This window comes from Arthrobotrys flagrans, assembly GCF_004000055.1.
Source record: "Arthrobotrys flagrans strain CBS H-5679 chromosome Unknown unitig_15, whole genome shotgun sequence".
Lineage (NCBI taxonomy): Eukaryota > Fungi > Ascomycota > Orbiliomycetes > Orbiliales > Orbiliaceae > Arthrobotrys > Arthrobotrys flagrans.
The window spans coordinates 1,590,771-1,609,372 of record NW_027137545.1 but is presented as its reverse complement, the minus strand read 5'-3'; the positions used below and the strand labels follow the sequence as shown (position 1 = coordinate 1,609,372).

Below are 18,602 nucleotides of genomic sequence, written 5' to 3'. Positions count from 1 at the left end.
GGATCTAGGCCTGTATATAGAGTTGAAGTCCATGAGAGGACCCAAGAGGAAGGTCGCTAATCAAAACTTAGATATTTCTCTTGGAATAGAACAAGCAAAATGGAAGTTTGGTATGAAATGCAATAAAGTAAATACCCACATAATCTATAGCTTAAACTTCCCTAGTATGTGCCGCCCGAACTTCATGCATTTGCGGCCACGTCGAAATAATTCTTGCCGTGCTAGAATTTGTTACCTGTTAGCTATTGTTGGCTGAGCGTAGGACGAGTCCCACATTGACTTATGCTGGTCTCGCGTAGCGCCTGGGTTCGAGGGTAAATTTAGCGTACGTTTTAAATTTTCTTACTTCTGTGCCCAAGAAAGTTATTGTGCCTCAGAGCTCTCATTTTTACGTCTAGCTACGATACTACTTTGACGCCTATTCCCTTCTCTGGATTGGTAGTTTGATATGTTGGCAGAATCGGTACCCTGCGCTTTCGTGTTTAATACAACTTGAAAAATACAACCCTTTGTGAAACGACTGCAAAATAGCTGTCTTTACCGCTAAAATTAAGCTGCTTGGGCGCTAAGATCAATCCCTCGCTGCCTGAGAATAGCGTAATGTGTATTAAGAGGTTATCATGGTGAGGGCGGTGTGGATTCATCGATATTCATGGTGCCTGACGAGTTTGCGATCCCATGGCTTTGTACAAAAGATTCTCCGGGCTCGGATTCAGGACATTTTCATGCCAACTACGCGTTCTAAGCCTAAACTTCAATGGTATATTCGCACGTGATGCAGGCTGGCGTGTGGGACAAGTATTTTACTGTAAATACCTGGTGCCGGTGGTATAGCTTGATCCAAGGGCTTGTAAAGTAAACGAAGTATTCTGATAGAAGGTATACAATGAAACAAACTTTGGAAACTCTATATATTGGCCATTACAATAGCCCTTCGAAACCAACACCGCAATTAACCCCCCTAAGCCCGCTAACTTTCTGAATAGCATTCGCTACACAAATAGTCTGGTTACCTTGACCCTTAAGTTCCGCTGTCCACTCCATCATACCTTCCCCTCTAATACTAGACTCGTACCCAAACCTCCACTCCGCCAAATTCTGCTGATGGCATTCCTCTTCAATCGCTTTATAAAGCTCCACCCCATTATCAGCATCTAAGAAACCATACCCCGCCATCTTGAACATAGAATCACCCCAATCCAGCGCATTCGTAAAGTTACATTGTACAATCCTTTCCTTCCTCGCTTTGGCGCGATTCGTACGAGGACGGATAATCCACAATGCCCCATCTCCCATTACACGCCCACCACCTTTCCACTTTAAAGGATTACTTTCCTCATCCCCGTCACAGCCATCAACAAGAACTTCTAGGAGATATAAAATACATGAGGCTTTACTTGGACGGATTCCTTGGCCCCATACAACGCTTAACTCAACTTCATTGAGAGTATCCCCATGACTTTCCATCCAAAACTCTCCGTAGTCAGATTGTAACTCTAACTGTGGACAAAATTGGTGTTCTATCAATTCCCGAATCATTTCTGGATTTAAATAACGGTTGTGTGTAAGTCCGTAGCAATTACCTTGCTTGATTCCAACTCCGACTCTCGGAGGGGGTACGGCAACAACGCCCATTATAGCGCCTCGAGTTGTAACCGTCGCCACCAACGTTTTCCAGATGGTTTGAATGACCGGTACTCTCATCAAATTATTGGCTTCAACAGCACGTTTGTTCACAGCGACCAGATCGACCGCGTCAGCAGAATGAGTGGTGCCAGTAGAATCTGGGGCGGCTGTTGAAGTTACTGCGCCAGCAGGGGTTAAAGAGCTAACGTCCGTGGGTTTTTTCGTAGGCTCGAGTGTACACTTTTCTGTCATCGTTTTGGTAATGTATACCGGCGGGGCGCCGAACACTGTCGAAACTATCGTTGGCCTGTAACCCCAATCCGTTGTTGTCGTCATAACTGTGATCGTCCCTTTAGATCTGGTTGTGATATATATTGTCTGCACGTCATTATAATTTGTCGAAACCAAGGTTACTACCCTTGTTTCGCCTTCCTTCGTGACGGTTATTGTATTCACATCATTATAATTGGTCGAAACCAGTGTGACAATCTTTGTTTGTCCTTCTTTCGTGATATAAATGGTGTTTGCATCGTTATAATTGGTCGAAACCAGTGTGACGATCTTTGTCTGTCCTTCTTTCGTGATATATATGGTGTTTACATCATTATAATTTGTCGAAACCTGGGTAACTACCTTTGTCTGACCGGGTTGAGTGATGTATATCGTATTTGGATTATCGTAGTTGGTAGACACATAGGTCAGTGTCTTAGTTTTTCCGGCTTCAGTTATGACCTTCGTTCTCACAAGGTCTGTAGGAGTTATATAAATTGTACGTGGGTTGTCATAATCTGTTGACGTGAGAGTTTTGATCACAGTTTCACCAACTCCGACTCCACCCTCGCCTGTCTTTGTAGGCAAAAGACTAGCTGTAGCAGTTAGGGTGATAGTAACATAATTTGGGAGGTCGAAGTTTGTTGATGTATAGGTGACAATCTTTGTTGCATTTCTTTGGCTCGAGGAACTTGAAGAACTAGACGAGCTTGAAGAGCTAGAAGAAGAGCTCGTACTGCTGGAAGAGCTGTAGGAAGAGCTCGTACTGCTGGAAGAGCTGGAAGAAGAGCTTGAACTACTCGAAGAACTACTTGAAGTTTCAGATGAAGTGGTCGATGTTTCTGAAGAAGTACTTGATGATTCTGAAGAAGCACTTGATGTTTCTGGAGAAGCACTTGATGTTTCTGAAGAAGTACTCGATGTTTCTGACGATGTGCTAGACTCTTCGGATGTTTTACTCCTCCTAGATCTCGAAGTAGCCGTAGCCCCATCTTCACTAGTCGTCGTTTCTCTCTCATCATCGCTAGTAGTTGTAATATCTGAGGAAATAGAGCTTGAAGTTTCAGTTTCAGTGTCAGTCGTCGAAGTTGTTATATCGGGCTCCTTTGTAGTTGAATCAACCGATTGCGTTTCGTCGGCGGTAGATGTTGGAGCACTGGTGGTGTACATAGTACTCGGGGCCTCGGTGGTTTCAGGCCTTGATCGAGTGGACAGGCTAGTTGGACTTTCTTCCGCTGTAGTAGTCAATGTAGGCTCATCCGGGTCCTCTGGATCATCCGGCCCGTCTGGCTTGTCTGGGCCGCTTGACTTTTCCGGTTTATCTTCTTTGATAGTCTTGGTTACAGTTACAGTTACGGTTCTAGGGGGGGCTTCTTCTCCTCCACCACCGCCGCCGCCGGAACCAGGTGGCCCAGGTGGTCCGGGCACCGGTACGGGATAAGGAACGGGTACTGGCACAAATACAGGAGGGCCAGGCAGCGGAAAGGGCACAGGTATTGGCCCCACGGGTACCGGTACAGCCAACGGTGGCGGAAAAACACCCTTTAACGGAGGCATGTTTATACCTTTGAACCCATCGCAGAATATTGGTAAAAAGCATTTCCCCTTCTGTATTCGTGGGGGGCGGGGCAAGACCGGGGGTAACTTAATTCCCTCTTTCGACCCCCCTTTCCATCCTCCGCCTACAATAGGGGGGTATATATTAGTCACAGCAGTGGATAGCACGCTCTTGGCCTTTTCATTCCAATCCGGGGGCGGAACAATCACTAAACCGCCAGGTTGAACGGTTGTGATGGTAACAGTTGTTCCTTCGTCAGTGAACAAAAAGCTAGCCGTTACTTCTGGATAGGTCGTAGTTTCGGCGATTCCTTCCCACCAATCCTGAGATAGTGTTACGTTTTCGGGCACAACAGAGGTTCCAGAAACTTGCACAACTGAACTTGACGGTGGTAGGGTAGCGATTGCTTGTGTAGTAGATTCAAAACCGAACTCAAGGCTGAAGCTTGTGGTCTCCAAAGTTGCGAGAGCCGGGACAAAAACCACTCTCTCTGTTGTAACTGTTACAAATACTGTCTGAGCTTCACTTGCAGACGAATCTGTGAGACTTGTTAAAGTAATATCCGTGTCTGTGGTTGAATTGCTCACGTGGTGTACGCCTTGGGAGCTCGTTGGCTCGCCGTCGTCTGATTGGTGATCATGCATAGCGGTACTACTACCCCGGTGAGTGGGAAACCCAGGAGAACCTGTAGTGGTGCTATTGCCTCTATGCCCAGGAGATAGAGAATTGCTTTGTGTTCCACTCGTAGCTGGAATGTTTGTATGACTACGGCGGCCAGATAGCGAAGTCGCTGTATCGCCAAAGCCGCCAGTTGCCGAAATTGGAGAGGTTTCATTTCTTATCTGACTTCCATTATGAAGAGTACTGAATGAAGTCTCTTCGCTATCCGGTGCAGATGTAGTTCCCCTCTTTGCCGTAATTTCATCTTCCCCGCCACTCGTATTCGTTTTAGTATGTTTTGGACGGGTAGTAGTGAACGTACGACCATCCTTATCAGTACCGGTTGATGTCTCAAAGTCAACCCCACGACTTGTCTGGGTCTTTGCACCACCAGAGGTCGTCCGAGTAGTGGTAAATACATTGCCATCCCGGTCCGTGCCAATTGACGTCTCAACAACCCTCTCGGCATCTTGTATCTGGGCTTTTGTCTCTCCAGACGTCGTTTGGTGTACTTGCGTATGCCTCGAGCGAGTAGTGGTGAATACACGGCCATCCTCATCGGTGCCAGTTGACGTCTCAATTACAGTTTTCCCATCGTCATTTGTCTGTGTTTCTTCCCCTCCAGATGTCGTCCGATGAAGCTGTGTGTGTTTCGAACGAGTAGTAGTAAAAACTTTGCCATCCTGATCCGTTCCAGTCGACGTCTGAACGGTTTCTTGCTTATCCGCCTGGGGTGAGTTTGTACTCGCTGATGTCGTCCGGTGTAATTGTGTACTCTTAGGCCGAGCAGTAGTGTATGTACGGTCGTCCTCATTTGTGCCAATCGATATCACAAATTCATCCGGATCCTCACGATCTATCTGGGTGTTTGTACTACCAGATGTCGTCCGCTGTAACTGCGTATTCTTTGAGCGCGTAGTGGTAAATATATTACCATCATCATCCGTACCAGTCGAGGTTTGGAAATCTTCTCCACGATCGATCTGTGCTTCTGTACCCCCCGATGTCGTTCGACGTATTTGCGTATGTTTCGAACTAGCACTGGTAGTGGTAAATAAACTACCATCATCATCGATACCAGTCAAAGTTATAACAACTTCCGCATCCCCCCTTATTCCAGGATGCTCGTTGTCATCATCTTTTCCAGCACTCGTCGTCTGAGCTACTTGCGTGTGTTTTGAGCGAGTAGTAGATCGAGTAGTAGTAAATATATTGCCGCCCTCATCCGTACCGGTCGATATCTCAATGGCTTCCCCACTACCAGGGTGGGTATTCGAGCCGCTAGATATCGTTATATGGCTCGAACGAGTCGTAGTAAACGTACGACCATCCTCATCTACGCCCGTTGACGCCACTATTGTGAAATTCTCCCCACGATCTTGTGTTCTCGAACTTTTCTCGCCGTCTTCTGTTCCAGAGGTTTCCCCACCGATTCCACCTTCCCCACCCGGCTCGACTTCATCGGTGAAGCTTCGAGTGCTCGTAATTGACTTGAGGGATGTCCAAGTAGCGGTTGATTCGATGCCGTCAACCCGCGTTGTGCTGTGAATAATTGTTGTGCTAACCCACACTGTCACGGACGGTCGACGGGTGTGGTTTTTTAAGGAAGTAGATTCGGGGACCCGAGTGGCACTTTCAGATCTATCAGAAGTCCGCATAGTACCGTCAGATCGATCATAGTGGTGAACCGGTGTGTGACCACCTTCGATTGGCCCTGACTCACCACCGCCGCCACTACCATCACTAGTTACCGTAGTCGCAGAAGTATCTAAAAACATCAAAATTTTAGTATACCACTCTCTGACCGATCCAACCCCCCAGACTTGATATACACCCCAACTTACCATCAGTAGTAGTAATAGTAAACCCTCGAGGATCCAACTCCTGCGTTGGCCTGAACAAAGTCCTGGTCAAAGTCTCGGCGAATGCCAAAGCCTCCCCTCCACGTTGACACTTCGAAGGCCCACCAAGTTCCCCATTCCACGCCACAGGCGCATCGCTATCTCCTCTAGCGTATGCTAAGCCATATAGCTGTGCTCGAGCGTTATCTGGATCCATCCCTTTCCCCATGAAGTACGCAAGTATTCCAGACACTCTTGCCGATGCTGGAAAGCCTTGTTGTTAGTCACAAGTTATAGAGGGCCTATACTGAAGGGGACTAACCATGTCCAGCACCACCTACGAGCTCGTACTGCTTCTTTGACCAACCAACTGGTGTCATTATATCGCCAGCTGGTGCGAAAACACGAATCTTATTATTGTAAGCGTATATCCGATGTCCTAATGCGTTTACTCCGCCGACAGATACTAATTTAGGCAGTGTATCTAGCATAGAATTAGAAAAGAGTGACAAGGAATCCTAGCGTTACAATTCCAGAAAGTTAGTGCGCATTGATCTATCAATTGTTTCACGGTCTGGTACATACGTCTCCATTCATTCCGGCCGCATGAACAACGATTACATTCTGCATGTCATGTAGCGCCTTTAAAATATCCTGAAAGGATTTGACTAGCTGTTTGATGACGGGGTTTTGCAGTTGTTGCGGCGAAGCGCTGATTGTCCGTGAAAGATTTACTACGATCTTTTCCGTGGTGCTGCCTTTATTTTGTATTGAACGATAGGTCTCCACCAGCGAGGAAATAGCGTTTAGTAACGTGAAACTACCGCTGATATCTTGTTGTCGAACAATCACGATCTTTGAGTTTTTGACCGCTCCGAGGCTCTTTCCCGCTATGGAAGCTAAGATACCGGTCCCTCGTGCTTCAGGGTCTAGATCTTTATATTGGCCTCTTGCGGCGAATGGGCCCGCCCATCTCCACTCTTCGATAAGCTTTCGGGAGCGCAACTCATCAAATTCCTTTTGGGGTACGGGTCAGTTCTATGCCTATCTGTGAAAAGCGATTCCATCGGAGATTGAATTACCGCATGATCTATATTCGCTCCAGTATCCACCACATATATTGTAACACTCCCACCCGAGCTAGCATCATAGTAGTACCCGTAACCCCCCCTTTGGTTTCCAGGCGGTGTTGAGAGGACCTCTAAATCCCATGTAGACGGTTGATGAATGAATCCGGCCGGTAATTGTTGATCCGGAGCATTCTTGGGAGTTTTGCCGGTATCATTATCTGGCGGAATCGTCTCACGTCTAAATGTTTCGATTTCGGATTTTCCATCAGATACCTCTAATTCTTCGGAATATTTCTCTAGTAAATCATACTTATATAACAAAGCAATTATTAGTCACCAACTAGAGAAGAATATGGATAAAGTGCCCACGTACATAATCTCTAAACTTTTCTTTTATCGACTGAACTTCTTTCTCGCCGGCTTGGAAAAAATGAAAAAAGGACCCAAGTTCATGGGCATCCGCAACATATCTAAAAGCTTTATTCTCCTCCACAGCCGTTATCTCCGCCGTGATGTTCTTGTATAGTTCAACATCACTACGATACTCCGGTTTGAGAAGTAAATACCAAAAAGGTGTATCGCCTAATGCTTGAGTTGGCACCGACTCCGAAAACTTTGGATAAAAGAGTAGTAGTAGTTGGACGGCGTATAGGAGTAATGCCAAAGATAATATCATATTGAAATATTGCACAGAAAATGGCTTTTAAGAATATTATGCCCGCTTGATAGGACCATTGGCCCCAGAATTCCCTGAGCCTTCGAGTTGCAAATGGGATCGGATGGGATGAAAGCACTGTCAGACCAGAGTATGGATGAACGCCAGCGGCGTTCCTTTGTGCCACACATAGATGGGGTCTACGATAATAAAGCGACGGGGTAGGTTCTGAAAATACGGCACAGCTACACATGAGACGTTTTTTATAAGAGGGCACACTGCAATACGGATCTGGGGCCTTAGCTTACCAACTGAACACATAGAAAGAAAATCACGCAGCAAGAATGTGTATTTTCGCACGAATATGTGCTATTTGGAGCGCCGTGGAGTGGGTAAGTGGTTCTAGGAACTACCTATGTGTTAGTAAAGTTGCACGTTGGCGACGTTGGATTGTGATTCATATGTACATCAGCACTGTCAATTTTTCTCGCGAGCCAAAACAGAGGGGCACACGTGAATCGAGAGACCTTCTGGGAAATGAAGTACCGTTGATACCTATGCATTTTGAATAATCTTTATTTCACAGCCAGTGATCTAATAAGGCCGGCACTTCTAGTCAACAATGTTCTGAGCGGCCTCACCACATGTAACATGGCGACACAACCCACGATCTTTAGTCCACCAGACACCAACATCGTCTTTCAGCCACGTTGGTTAGATCCAATATTAACATCAATATCTAACTAAATCTAAGCCACGAGCTGCGGTTTCCATATCTAGCATACCCACAGGTTGTATTTTCGCAATACTCTGGCCCGTTGTACAAATTTAATAGAATTCAACAACTTTAGCCCCTCACGGATCACAACTACCAAATCTACCGCTGCCCGTTTCAAGTCAATCAAGATGTGCCATAAAATCTACACCTTCAGCAAGGTATACGATTTGGTTTCTTGGTTGAGCTCCTAATTTAGAGGAACTGTCTAATGTTTTCCTATTCCCTGCAGTGCTATCACATCGACGTCTCGGACGATGTAAAACATTTCCCACCATGCAATTGCAGACGTGTCAGAGCCACCCACCAGCTACCACGTGCCTGCAACGCCTGCATCCGCTTTTTCTCTCCCGCATTCCCCTTTGAACACAAGAAAGCGATTGAAAAACAAGCCTCGAGGTTCAAATCCCTTCAACTTAACCACGATGAGATCAGGAAATATCTACCTAATTGGAAAAAGATTGTTGGTGTCGGGACTAAGATCTTAAGCGACTGGCCCGATGGTGGCAGAGGATCTTTCTATGATGGTATCCTTGATGAAAAGATTTTCGATGCTATCGAAGAGGAGATAGTGACTCTTGATGATGGTTCTGCTGCTCAAAACACGGTTTTGACCGACTAAGATGGTGGCTCTGCCCCTGGCCAACTACCGTCGAAGAAAGAGGCTGCCTCTGGTGCTAACAAGAGATCATATATTGCTAGCCCATTCGTGGAAAATTCTGGAAACCTTGCCAACTTCATCAAATAAACGACTGAATGTGTGCATCGTGATTATCCCTCCCGCTTGGTATTGTTTCCATAGGTATCACTTGACGGAATCCTTATAAACCTAGCCACTGAATTCAACCAACGACTCCTCTAGAAAGCTCTCTAATATCTAGAATATCATGGAAATATCTAGCTACGATACATGATTTAAATCCTACATTGAAGCGGAAGAATATCCCTTGTTTTACAGGAACCTGAAAGTAATAACTTCGAACACTGTTCTTATTTTGACGATCCCAAAGCATCGTATCCAAAGAGCTAAAATACAATCATGTCCCCTTCCCTTCCTAGCTCGGACCGTATTACAATAAAATAGAGGGGAAAGTATTCGCCATCATGCTGGGCATAGTCGCCACCCACTATAACGGCCGATACGCACCGAAGGCCGCGCTCGAACACCGGTTGCGATTCGCCTTGCCACGAGCAGGCATGCAGCGTCACATATGGCCGGTAGACTCTCCGTTGAAAACTTTTATCAGCGAATATGGATACATCGAAAAGAGCCCACAACATATCATAATATGAGTCCGATCGCGAGTATGAATGTGCCCAATGAAGCTCACCGCAGCGTTTGGACTCCAGATTGATACTCACGATGAATTCCCAAGTGTTTACGCCATTCACCTTCCACATCGCCGAATAAAAATTCAGCACCCTGCCTGGGTTAATATACCAAGTGCCAATTACCATTATACTAATACGATCATTGAAGAACCTGAGGTTATAATCCGTCATCAATTGAACATCGCCCGTTTATTGCAAGTACAAAATGAGCCTTTCCCGCCCCAGCAGATCTTTTTTTTCTGGAAGTTTCCTCCGTGCTAAGTACCGAAGCAAGTAAGTACTCAAGTGGGTATCTATGTAGGCCGTAGTAGAGATCAGATACTAAGTGCTTACCAAGGTCCTTATGTGCTTCTTGGGCTATGTCTATTCGATCAGACTAGTGCGTCTAGTCTTTGGGATATTAGGCCGGGGTTGTACTTGGACTCGGCAATTTGTTGAATAACACAATCATCGATATTGTATTCTTTTCTCGCCCCGTACCAACTCTTTTCTAAAAAATTGGATTTGTTCCTCCTAAGCTTCTCCCTCTCCCTCTTCTCTCCCCAGGGGTTGACATTTTTCAACCCCCACTGGGGGTCCAATAGGGCTTTGGGATAATTTATTCTTCTATTTCTCACTCATCTATCCTCGGTGCGGAGATGCTTGAAACGCAGCCGCTATACCTCCCTGTTACCGTCGTTACTTCCTTCCATAACATAGCCGGAATATTTACTATGGTATAGATTACCTACTCTATACTGTTTGTTGGCGTCAAGCTTTATCATATCTTTGATACCAAATCCGGCTACCACGTTTCGGCTGTCCGATGATCAGCCTGCTCTGCACCGATAATCTATCGGAGCTGCTAATTTGTGCCCTAAATTGGGACATATACTAAATTGCGTATATGTGCTTAGTGATGAGTACGCACCATTCCTACCTCTTTTGACTCACTTCACCATCGTTTCACCATAACACTTTCCCATCTCTTCATCATACCACTTTCCCATCTCTTCACCATACCACTTCTTCATCTTTTCATCATACCACCAATTCAGTCTAGCCCACACTATCATCAAGCATACGGAAGTTTATATCGCGATGGAGGACCGCGAGAAATACTACGGCTGGCTGCGTGCTGAGAGGCACGAGCCTCAAGCCATGGAGTTTTATCCACGTGGTAAAAACGCGACAGTAGAACACCTCCGCCACTATTGCGAAACCATATACGGCCCCGCGGAGTACAAGTTTTGGCCTAAACCCACGGCACCACAGGAACTTCTTCGCACCTATGAGTCCCGAAACCCTAACTTTGCACTTTTTAGTGATGCACCTAAGGGAAATCGTGGCGATGATAACGAATAATTTAGCCGTCGCCTCGAACGAATGGAAGCCACGATGCAAGACATGAAACAGGAGCTCGCCTCAACTAAGGCCATGGTGGAAGATCTCAAACAGCAAATTCGCAGAAAGGATGTCGAAATAAATAATCTTCAACGGATCATTCTCGACTTTCAACACACCCATCTCGACATGGGGTTCGCAATAGAAATTCTTAAACGGGCCAATCTCGAGAAGAATGTCGATATAGAGGATCTTAAATAGACCATTCTCGACACGGGGTTCGAAATAGAAAATCTTAAACGGGCCAATCTCGAAAAGGATGTCGAAACGGAGAATCTTAAACAGATCATTCTCGACACCATTCCATTAGTCTTCAATAAATCCAAGAATTTCACCTCTGACAATTGAATACTGATGCCCTCGACTATCCCTATTAATCATTACGGTGGCTCTAGAAACCAACAAAATAGACATACCCCCGTCTTATTTTATTATTCCATACTAATGTATTCGAGCAAAGGCCTGCTTTGAACACTCTAATTTTTTCAAAGTAAATGTCCTGGATCCCCAGCACACCCAGTGAAGGGCATGAGGTTAGCCAGAAAGAAAGATCCGGCCGCATCAGTGCACACGGTTAGGCGGACCGAGCAGCCAAACCCAAAATTCAACTACGAGCTTTTTAACTGTAACAACTTTAATATACGCTATTAGGGCTGGAATAGTTCACAAAGCTCTCAGACCCTTGTCGATGTCATCGCGAAGGCGAAGCCACAAGACGTGATAAAGCATTCCGGCAATTTATTGCGCCCGAGTGATTACAAAGTTCTCGCCTCATCACAGGTATTTGGACACCAATTTGTTCACAGGTTAAGTCTTACACTAACGGTATATTTTGAATAGTCTGTTGAGACTAGGCATCGACTGGCACATGAGAATTGTGGACATTTGGCTATGCTGTTAGAGAAACCCGCGTTCGCCCTCGACAAAGACAAATATTCGAAAATATTTCAATGAATCGCTGGTAAAACAGTGGAGGCAGCAGCGGCTAAGTATATCGACAAACACAAAAAGCCACGTGCACCGGTTGAAGAAACTTCCTGATAGTGGTAGGAGCAGAACAAAGGGGGCCAAGTATAAATCATACTGAACAAAGGAGCTATTTGGCTAGGGTGGTTAGCAAGATGAGTTTACTATACACACGTTGCTGCATTGGCAGCAGCCAATGTCTACCGTGAGCGGTCTCTACTAGTTTTGTATTCAAGTCTAAACATGAATACGCAAAAAGTCCTTCCTTACATTCATCTCATCAAGCGCTGTGGTGGAAATATGTGGTCAGAGTGTTCTGTTGCATTTTTGATTTGTTAACGCATCTTGGCATTCTTGTTCTATAAATCGGTTTCCTACCGACGCTCTTTCCAATTCATTCCCTTTGTGGAACAACCAAGTTTCCTTTGTTCAACCAATTTCCTTTGCTCATTCTTATACACTTATTTGTATTATTACGTCTATATTATTCTCTTGGGTTTCCTCCGGCTTATAGGCGGGCCTGCCGCCCACCGCTCTATACCGTCCATTTCACCTATGTATAGCTGATGGGCCGGCTAGATAGCTGGTAGTCTCCTAGAGACCATATCACTACCTCACAGCACGAGAAAACATGATTCTGTTGCTTGTAGATTTTCGATGACACTACTAAAGGCCTTGCGTACGAGCTTCCAAGGAAATCATTGTGATATGCAATAATATTATAAATTCGAGATCATTAAAAGATCTAGACTAAGCCAGTGATGTTGCAATCGTAGATGTTAGTTTCAACAGGGAACACTTTCCTCCCCAAGACTAACCTCCTCGCATCGACTTGCAAGAACATAAACACTCCAAATATGAGAAGTAGCTTCCCATGCCACAAGCCAATAGATTTGAGGCCCCCAGTCCCCCGCCTGAGCCCCCCCCCCCAAGTGACCACGAGGGTCAGACATCCAGAGAACTCTTCACCGATTAGCTTTTGCGTTGTTAAACATTAACATAATTAGTAATTGAGCAAGACGCGAAGCTAGAAAGGACGACCTACGCGGAAAGATACAGACCTTTCAGGTTTAGCAGAGTCGAAAAGTTGTTGCCTAGGATGTTGCTGGTTGGTGTTTATCAGTGGTAGGTCAGGACAAGGGCTTGGGGTCGGGTAAGAGACACCGGTGGCTTCTCTAGCGAAGTTCTAGGGTTACTAGATAAAGGTTTATTGCGTAAGAACTTTCGACTTGTAAGGAATGAAGGCAATGATTTGAGAGTTGAGAGAGGTTATTGTGAGATTGAAGGGGATTGGATTCAGGAACTGCGATTACTTACCACGTTAAAGGTTTCCGAAGTGTGATACACTCCAGGCCTGGTATCGTGGGCAGGGGAAAGAAGAAGGAGAAGGAGAGGAGGAAAGGAGAAGGAGAAAAGGAAAAGGGGGAAAGGAGGAGGAAAGGGAAAGGCCAGCGATTGGTTTTACAAGACGGGAGCAGGAGGAGGGGTAGACAGATGGGCTCAGCAAATAGTCAGCTTGATGTATTTTCTTTCTTGCTGAATGGGAAATATGTGCTATGACATGGTCCAGCTACAGGTATCAGGCGGAAAAATGTAGAATCAGAGCTAATAGAGTATTCTAGGTATTCAGAGCAGCAGACATTTTTGAGCTGCCCTCTTCAAGATGTCAGCATATCCAACAAATATATAAAGGGCTGTGCTTTGATTAAGAAAATACAGAAACAGAACGCGAGCACATAGAACATGTATGCATGCTTAACCATCTGCAGGGTATCCGTAACCACGGTTTATGTTAGTCTTGTAACCAGGTCGTGTTAGTCCAAGGTTTATATACAGTACAGTGTCCTGGTATCTCGTCACGAACTAAAGGCCATGGGAAGATATATAGCAAAGATGCTTCTATTCCGCAAGTGGGTATATGTTCTTAGGGAGGCTTCTATGAAACGAATGATACCTAGGTGTTTATACTATATATAGATACTCAAGTACTTAAGTGAGTATCTACAATATTGAATCCGAATTCTGGGTTGTTGAATCCGGTCTCGAGACTACGTCAAGTCCTAGACAGTTTCGTCACTAGACAGCCTGGCTCGGAATCCTAGCCTCGATACTAGGCGCAGATGGAGGGTCTAGTCCGGGTATTTGAATATCATTAGCAGCGCCACTGAATCAAAGGCTTTGAAATTAATGAGATTTACACCGATTTTGCGAAACTCGAATCAATATTGCAGCCATAGCGCTACTACTTCCATGGAAACTTAGGAGTGTGAATCCGAATTCGCGCTGTGATTTATATAATTATGTCAAAAAGAATACAATTTAGGCCTCAACTCTCTGACAGAGATAAACGAGTGACGGCAAGGAATAATAGAAACATTTGGAGATAGACTGAAAAGTGTTTTCCACACCAAATCCCAGGAGTTTCTGCAGGTTTAGCGGGAGCTGCGTATGGGCCTAGCATAGCATCGAGTGCACGCTATATATATAGACCTCATTATGATCTTAAGATCTGCCAATTTAACCAGCCAAGATATCGACAGCGAGGTTTCCGTTGTCATAGGCAGCGTTGGAACCTATTACAGAGTTAGATCTACGACTTGAAATTACGGAAATTTCTGGTTTTGCGGTAAATTTTACTTACCAGAAAGGCGGCCGCCGCTGTTGCAGTTGTTGAGGACCCAGGCACCGCCAAGAGCGGCATTGTAACTAGTATAGAAGTCAGCCCCAAGGCTCAATACTCTTACACCGGAAAAGCTTTCATGACGTTTGAAACTTACCAAGGGGATGCGGAGTAGCCGTTGAGGGACCTGGCGTACCAGTTGCAGCTGTTGACAGCGCACATGCGAACAACACCGCTAGCGGAGCAGGTAGTGCTTCCAAGACTATTCAAGTAGTTGTAGCAGCCGATAGCATCGTTGTAATTGCACTTTGGTTCTCCCCAGCATTGTGGAGTATAACGCTTGTCGAGGACATCACGGATCATGAGTCTGGCAAGCTCTTTTGTTTAACGAATTGGTTAGCTGCTTGCTATCGCAGAAATGGTTTCGTTAAGGCTGAGACGAGCATACCTGGGACAGGCTTGGCCAGATCAGCATTTGTAAGGTTCAATTCCTTGGGGCTTGGGAGTCCAGGTCCAGGCTTGATGATAGAAAGGTAGTCGACTTTTGGCTCTGGAGCTGGGGCAGCGAGACCACCAACGAAGAGGCCGAGGGCGGCAGTGATGGTGAGAGCGGATTTGATGAAGCCAACCATTTTGTTTAAGGAAAAGATGATATTCTAGATGAGACTAGATGAGGGAGAATAGAAATGCTGATATTTATGAGTGCTACCGTTGGAGGTGATCGAGGGTGTTGCTTTGCGATGATGATGGGAGAGATAGTTTGGAGGATGGGGTGATTTGATGCCTTTTATATACATTCCCTTGATTAATATATCGTTATAGAAGCTGTAGATAACGTAAGAACCTTCTCTTAGGCATAATTTCGCGTTCAAGAAGGCCCCACGTTCGCTCTCTGTTGATGATTGATCTGTATATGAGATAAACTAGTACTGTTCTGACCGACATGGAGCCATAGAATATCTTGAGAACCGCGGTATCAGGGACTCCAAGAAGAGAAGGTTTTACCCGCAACGTATGAAATCGCGAAAATTAGAATAGGGCAACCCTGCGCGGTCGAGACTAGGTTACCAAAGATTGTAATCGATTGGACGTAGTCGATAGCATCCAAACCCTCGCAGGCCTGGTCTTGTGCAATCCTGTAACGAAGAAATCTACCCCTGTCAAATTTTCGCAAATAAAACCCCATGTTTAACTTGCCAGACGGCATAGCTCAAGACCGACCAAGCGCCTGCACAGTTGTAATGGCAGTGCTGCCTGCGCAGAGCTCTCGGTCTAGAGTCGTTGAAACACGTACTTCCAGATCGTTAGATAGAGGCGTAGACCCAAGCCCAGTTAACCAAGAAGTATCTAGACATATCGGCCATTGTTACACAGATTTGACAACTAGACATACGAGGGCTATACACAAAATGTATATTTACCACGTTACCTCGATGCATCATGAGCAGCACTAACAACCAATACAGGCTAGAATTGAGGCCAAGGGATAGCTGGTTAGAATGAATTGATTTACAGGCCTCAAAAAGACTTCGAAGGCGCCAGGAACCTCATTCGCCATATTTACTCCGGATTCTTGGCGGGAACCCTGATTCGGAATACCACACGAAATTGTGTTGTCGACCACACACAAGCTTTATGCACCCCTTCTAAGCCTTATGCATGTAAGATGAGTAATCGATACTTCAAAGCCGCACTACCCAGACTCCCTGTCGACAACAATAATGACAACCATGCCAAGGAGCTCGGGGCTCTATATTTCTCTCTCTTTTCCCTGACAATTAGAATCCAAGAGCGAAGGTGAAGGTATGCAATGCAACAAAGCTGCGCGAAACAAGCTTTGAGGCCCATTCTTCAGATGCCACAACATACATGTGGTACAACAAAAAAGTTCCAAGTTCGAAATCATATTATAACCAATTCGCGCAGGTAGAGCCTGTGCCCACTTTTTGCTACTTTACGTGCAGCGTGTCGTTGCAATCGGAACGCCATTCCCGTCCCACGCGGTAGTCCATGAACCGATAAATTTTATATCTTGGCTTTCTAGAGCCGTTCCGACTGATATGGGAATATTCCGATTAAGCTGCGGGAAGCCGCAAATATGCAACAGCGGGATGTGGAAACCGGATAACAATGCATCGAAGCGATTTGGGCAGCGCACGTACCTCTTCGACAAGGCGGTGGTGCATTTGGGTACCGTTCGGCCTAGTCCGCGTCATTATATCTTCGATCAAGCTTTTCATCAAGCCGCCTGTCCTGGCAATTTCTAGATCTAGCCTGGTTTATTTTAGGGCCTTCCGATGGTGTACTAGGTAGTTGGCGTACCCCGTCCTATATCTGTATCGTTTCTACCCAGTCTACAGGCCTTTTACCATTATAAACACAGAATTCGCAGAAAATTCCGAAGATCTGGTTTGCCCTAGATATTGGCTAACGTAACGTCCTAGTTTTCAATTTTGATTATCGATCAACTCGAATACGAATTTCCAACCATCCAACCATTAGGATATATCCCGCCTGTGGTTAATATGACCTCTCGGCCGATCACATTTCATTCTTTTCGCAATTCTATAGCCGGGGTCCCCTCGGGTATCTAAAGTTCATAGCGACATATAATAACGTTAGTATCGCTGTAGGATGAACATTAACCGTGGTTTCCCACTCAGGATTCTAAAGATGCGCATGCAGCCGAATCTGACCCCCCGTCGGGGGATAATAGGTGACATGGCCGACATAGTCGAACACGGAACCACATTTCTAAGTTAATTTTAACGGCTCCTCCAACCGAGACGACTTTGGAGTTGAGCTATAATGTAGGATATAGATGCATCGGAGAACCACCGACGAAGACTCCTGGCAAGCTGAAAACTCTAAAAAGGTCAAGGGCAGGCTGGATCCATCCTGTATTTGGATATTTTCAGAAACAGAAAGCTTATCAGTCACAAGTCGCATACGAGTATCAGCAGTCTTATGATTACTATCCATAATCCGGGGTATTGTGCAACATGCGCACGAGCCCTCCTAACCCTGAAACCAAAAGTGCACCCAGGACCTTTACGTCACAAAGCCTCGTTGTTTCTGCAAGATTTTGCTGTTCGGAACTTGGCATTTTGATATACCAAGTAATCATATTTAAAATTTCTCGATCTTTACCGATTGTAGGTACATGTACCTATTTGCAGGGCACGGTTATACTTCACGATTCCCTGTCGACCTTAGCTAGTGCGTGCTCTATTCGTTTTGAATGTACACTGTACTTTGCCTCGTACCTTCTACCACCCCACCATCCGCAATTAATACATCGAAGTTGGAGATTGTTCTCATTTTGCCCCGTTTGCCGGCCGCGAATACAGGCATGACAATGGAAAGTTTACAACAATTATTCTATCACAAGCTAGCCTAGGGGCTTCAAGAAAGAAAACTTTTTGAATGTGACAGACCGGAAATCTTACTGGCTAGTACTAGTAGACCTAGGCTGGGGCGTGGACGGAAGGATATATTCAGACCCTGGCGGCCTACGCGTAACCTAAGAGGTCAGAACGCACGCAGCTGCAGCTGCGCAGTACTATTAACCAATTATTTCACGCTAAGCGACCCTCGTAGTCTATGTGCATAGCCGCTTTCCGGACCGTACCTCTTTTCCAAAATCGTGTTATTCTGTAGGGGCTTTGTAATGTGAGCCTAGAGAGCAGTTGGTACCTCCAAATCCAAAAAACCCTCCGAATTCTCGAAATCCAAAATTTGGGTTTTTCAGTCTACTCCATGCACCACCTGTCTTCGGACCACCTCCAGCCATCACCCTTCATTACCATCCCGAACGCGAAAAATTGGAATCGCGATCGCCGTGAA

General features: G+C 45.6%; 4 protein-coding genes across 4 annotated transcripts; 2 read left to right on the top strand and 2 right to left on the bottom strand.

Moving 5' to 3' along the window:
• Positions 1 to 921: 921 nt before the first annotated feature.
• On the bottom strand, positions 922 to 7,701 carry DFL_000406 (uncharacterized protein; the record flags this gene model as incomplete). The annotated part of the gene is made up of 7 exons (XM_067633092.1): positions 922 to 1,520; positions 1,584 to 5,882; positions 5,959 to 6,219; positions 6,278 to 6,473; positions 6,541 to 6,972; positions 7,038 to 7,334; positions 7,399 to 7,701. 7 exons carry the CDS (start codon positions 7,699 to 7,701, stop codon positions 922 to 924), a joined length of 6,387 nt encoding a protein of 2,128 aa, XP_067494939.1.
• Positions 7,702 to 8,586: 885 nt separating this feature from the next.
• On the top strand, positions 8,587 to 9,077 carry DFL_000405 (uncharacterized protein; the record flags this gene model as incomplete). Its single annotated transcript, XM_067633080.1, has 2 exons — positions 8,587 to 8,616; positions 8,688 to 9,077. The coding sequence occupies 2 exons, from the start codon at positions 8,587 to 8,589 to the stop codon at positions 9,075 to 9,077; spliced, it is 420 nt and encodes a 139-aa protein (XP_067494938.1).
• Positions 9,078 to 10,867: 1,790 nt separating this feature from the next.
• On the top strand, positions 10,868 to 11,131 carry DFL_000404 (uncharacterized protein; the record flags this gene model as incomplete). The annotated part of the gene is made up of 1 exon (XM_067633067.1): positions 10,868 to 11,131. One exon carries the CDS (start codon positions 10,868 to 10,870, stop codon positions 11,129 to 11,131), a length of 264 nt encoding a protein of 87 aa, XP_067494937.1.
• A 3,522-nt stretch (positions 11,132 to 14,653) lies between these two features.
• On the bottom strand, positions 14,654 to 15,388 carry DFL_000403 (uncharacterized protein; the record flags this gene model as incomplete). Its single annotated transcript, XM_067633056.1, has 4 exons — positions 14,654 to 14,709; positions 14,778 to 14,842; positions 14,914 to 15,133; positions 15,205 to 15,388. 4 exons carry the CDS (start codon positions 15,386 to 15,388, stop codon positions 14,654 to 14,656), a joined length of 525 nt encoding a protein of 174 aa, XP_067494936.1.
• Between the last annotated feature and the right edge of the window lie 3,214 nt (positions 15,389 to 18,602).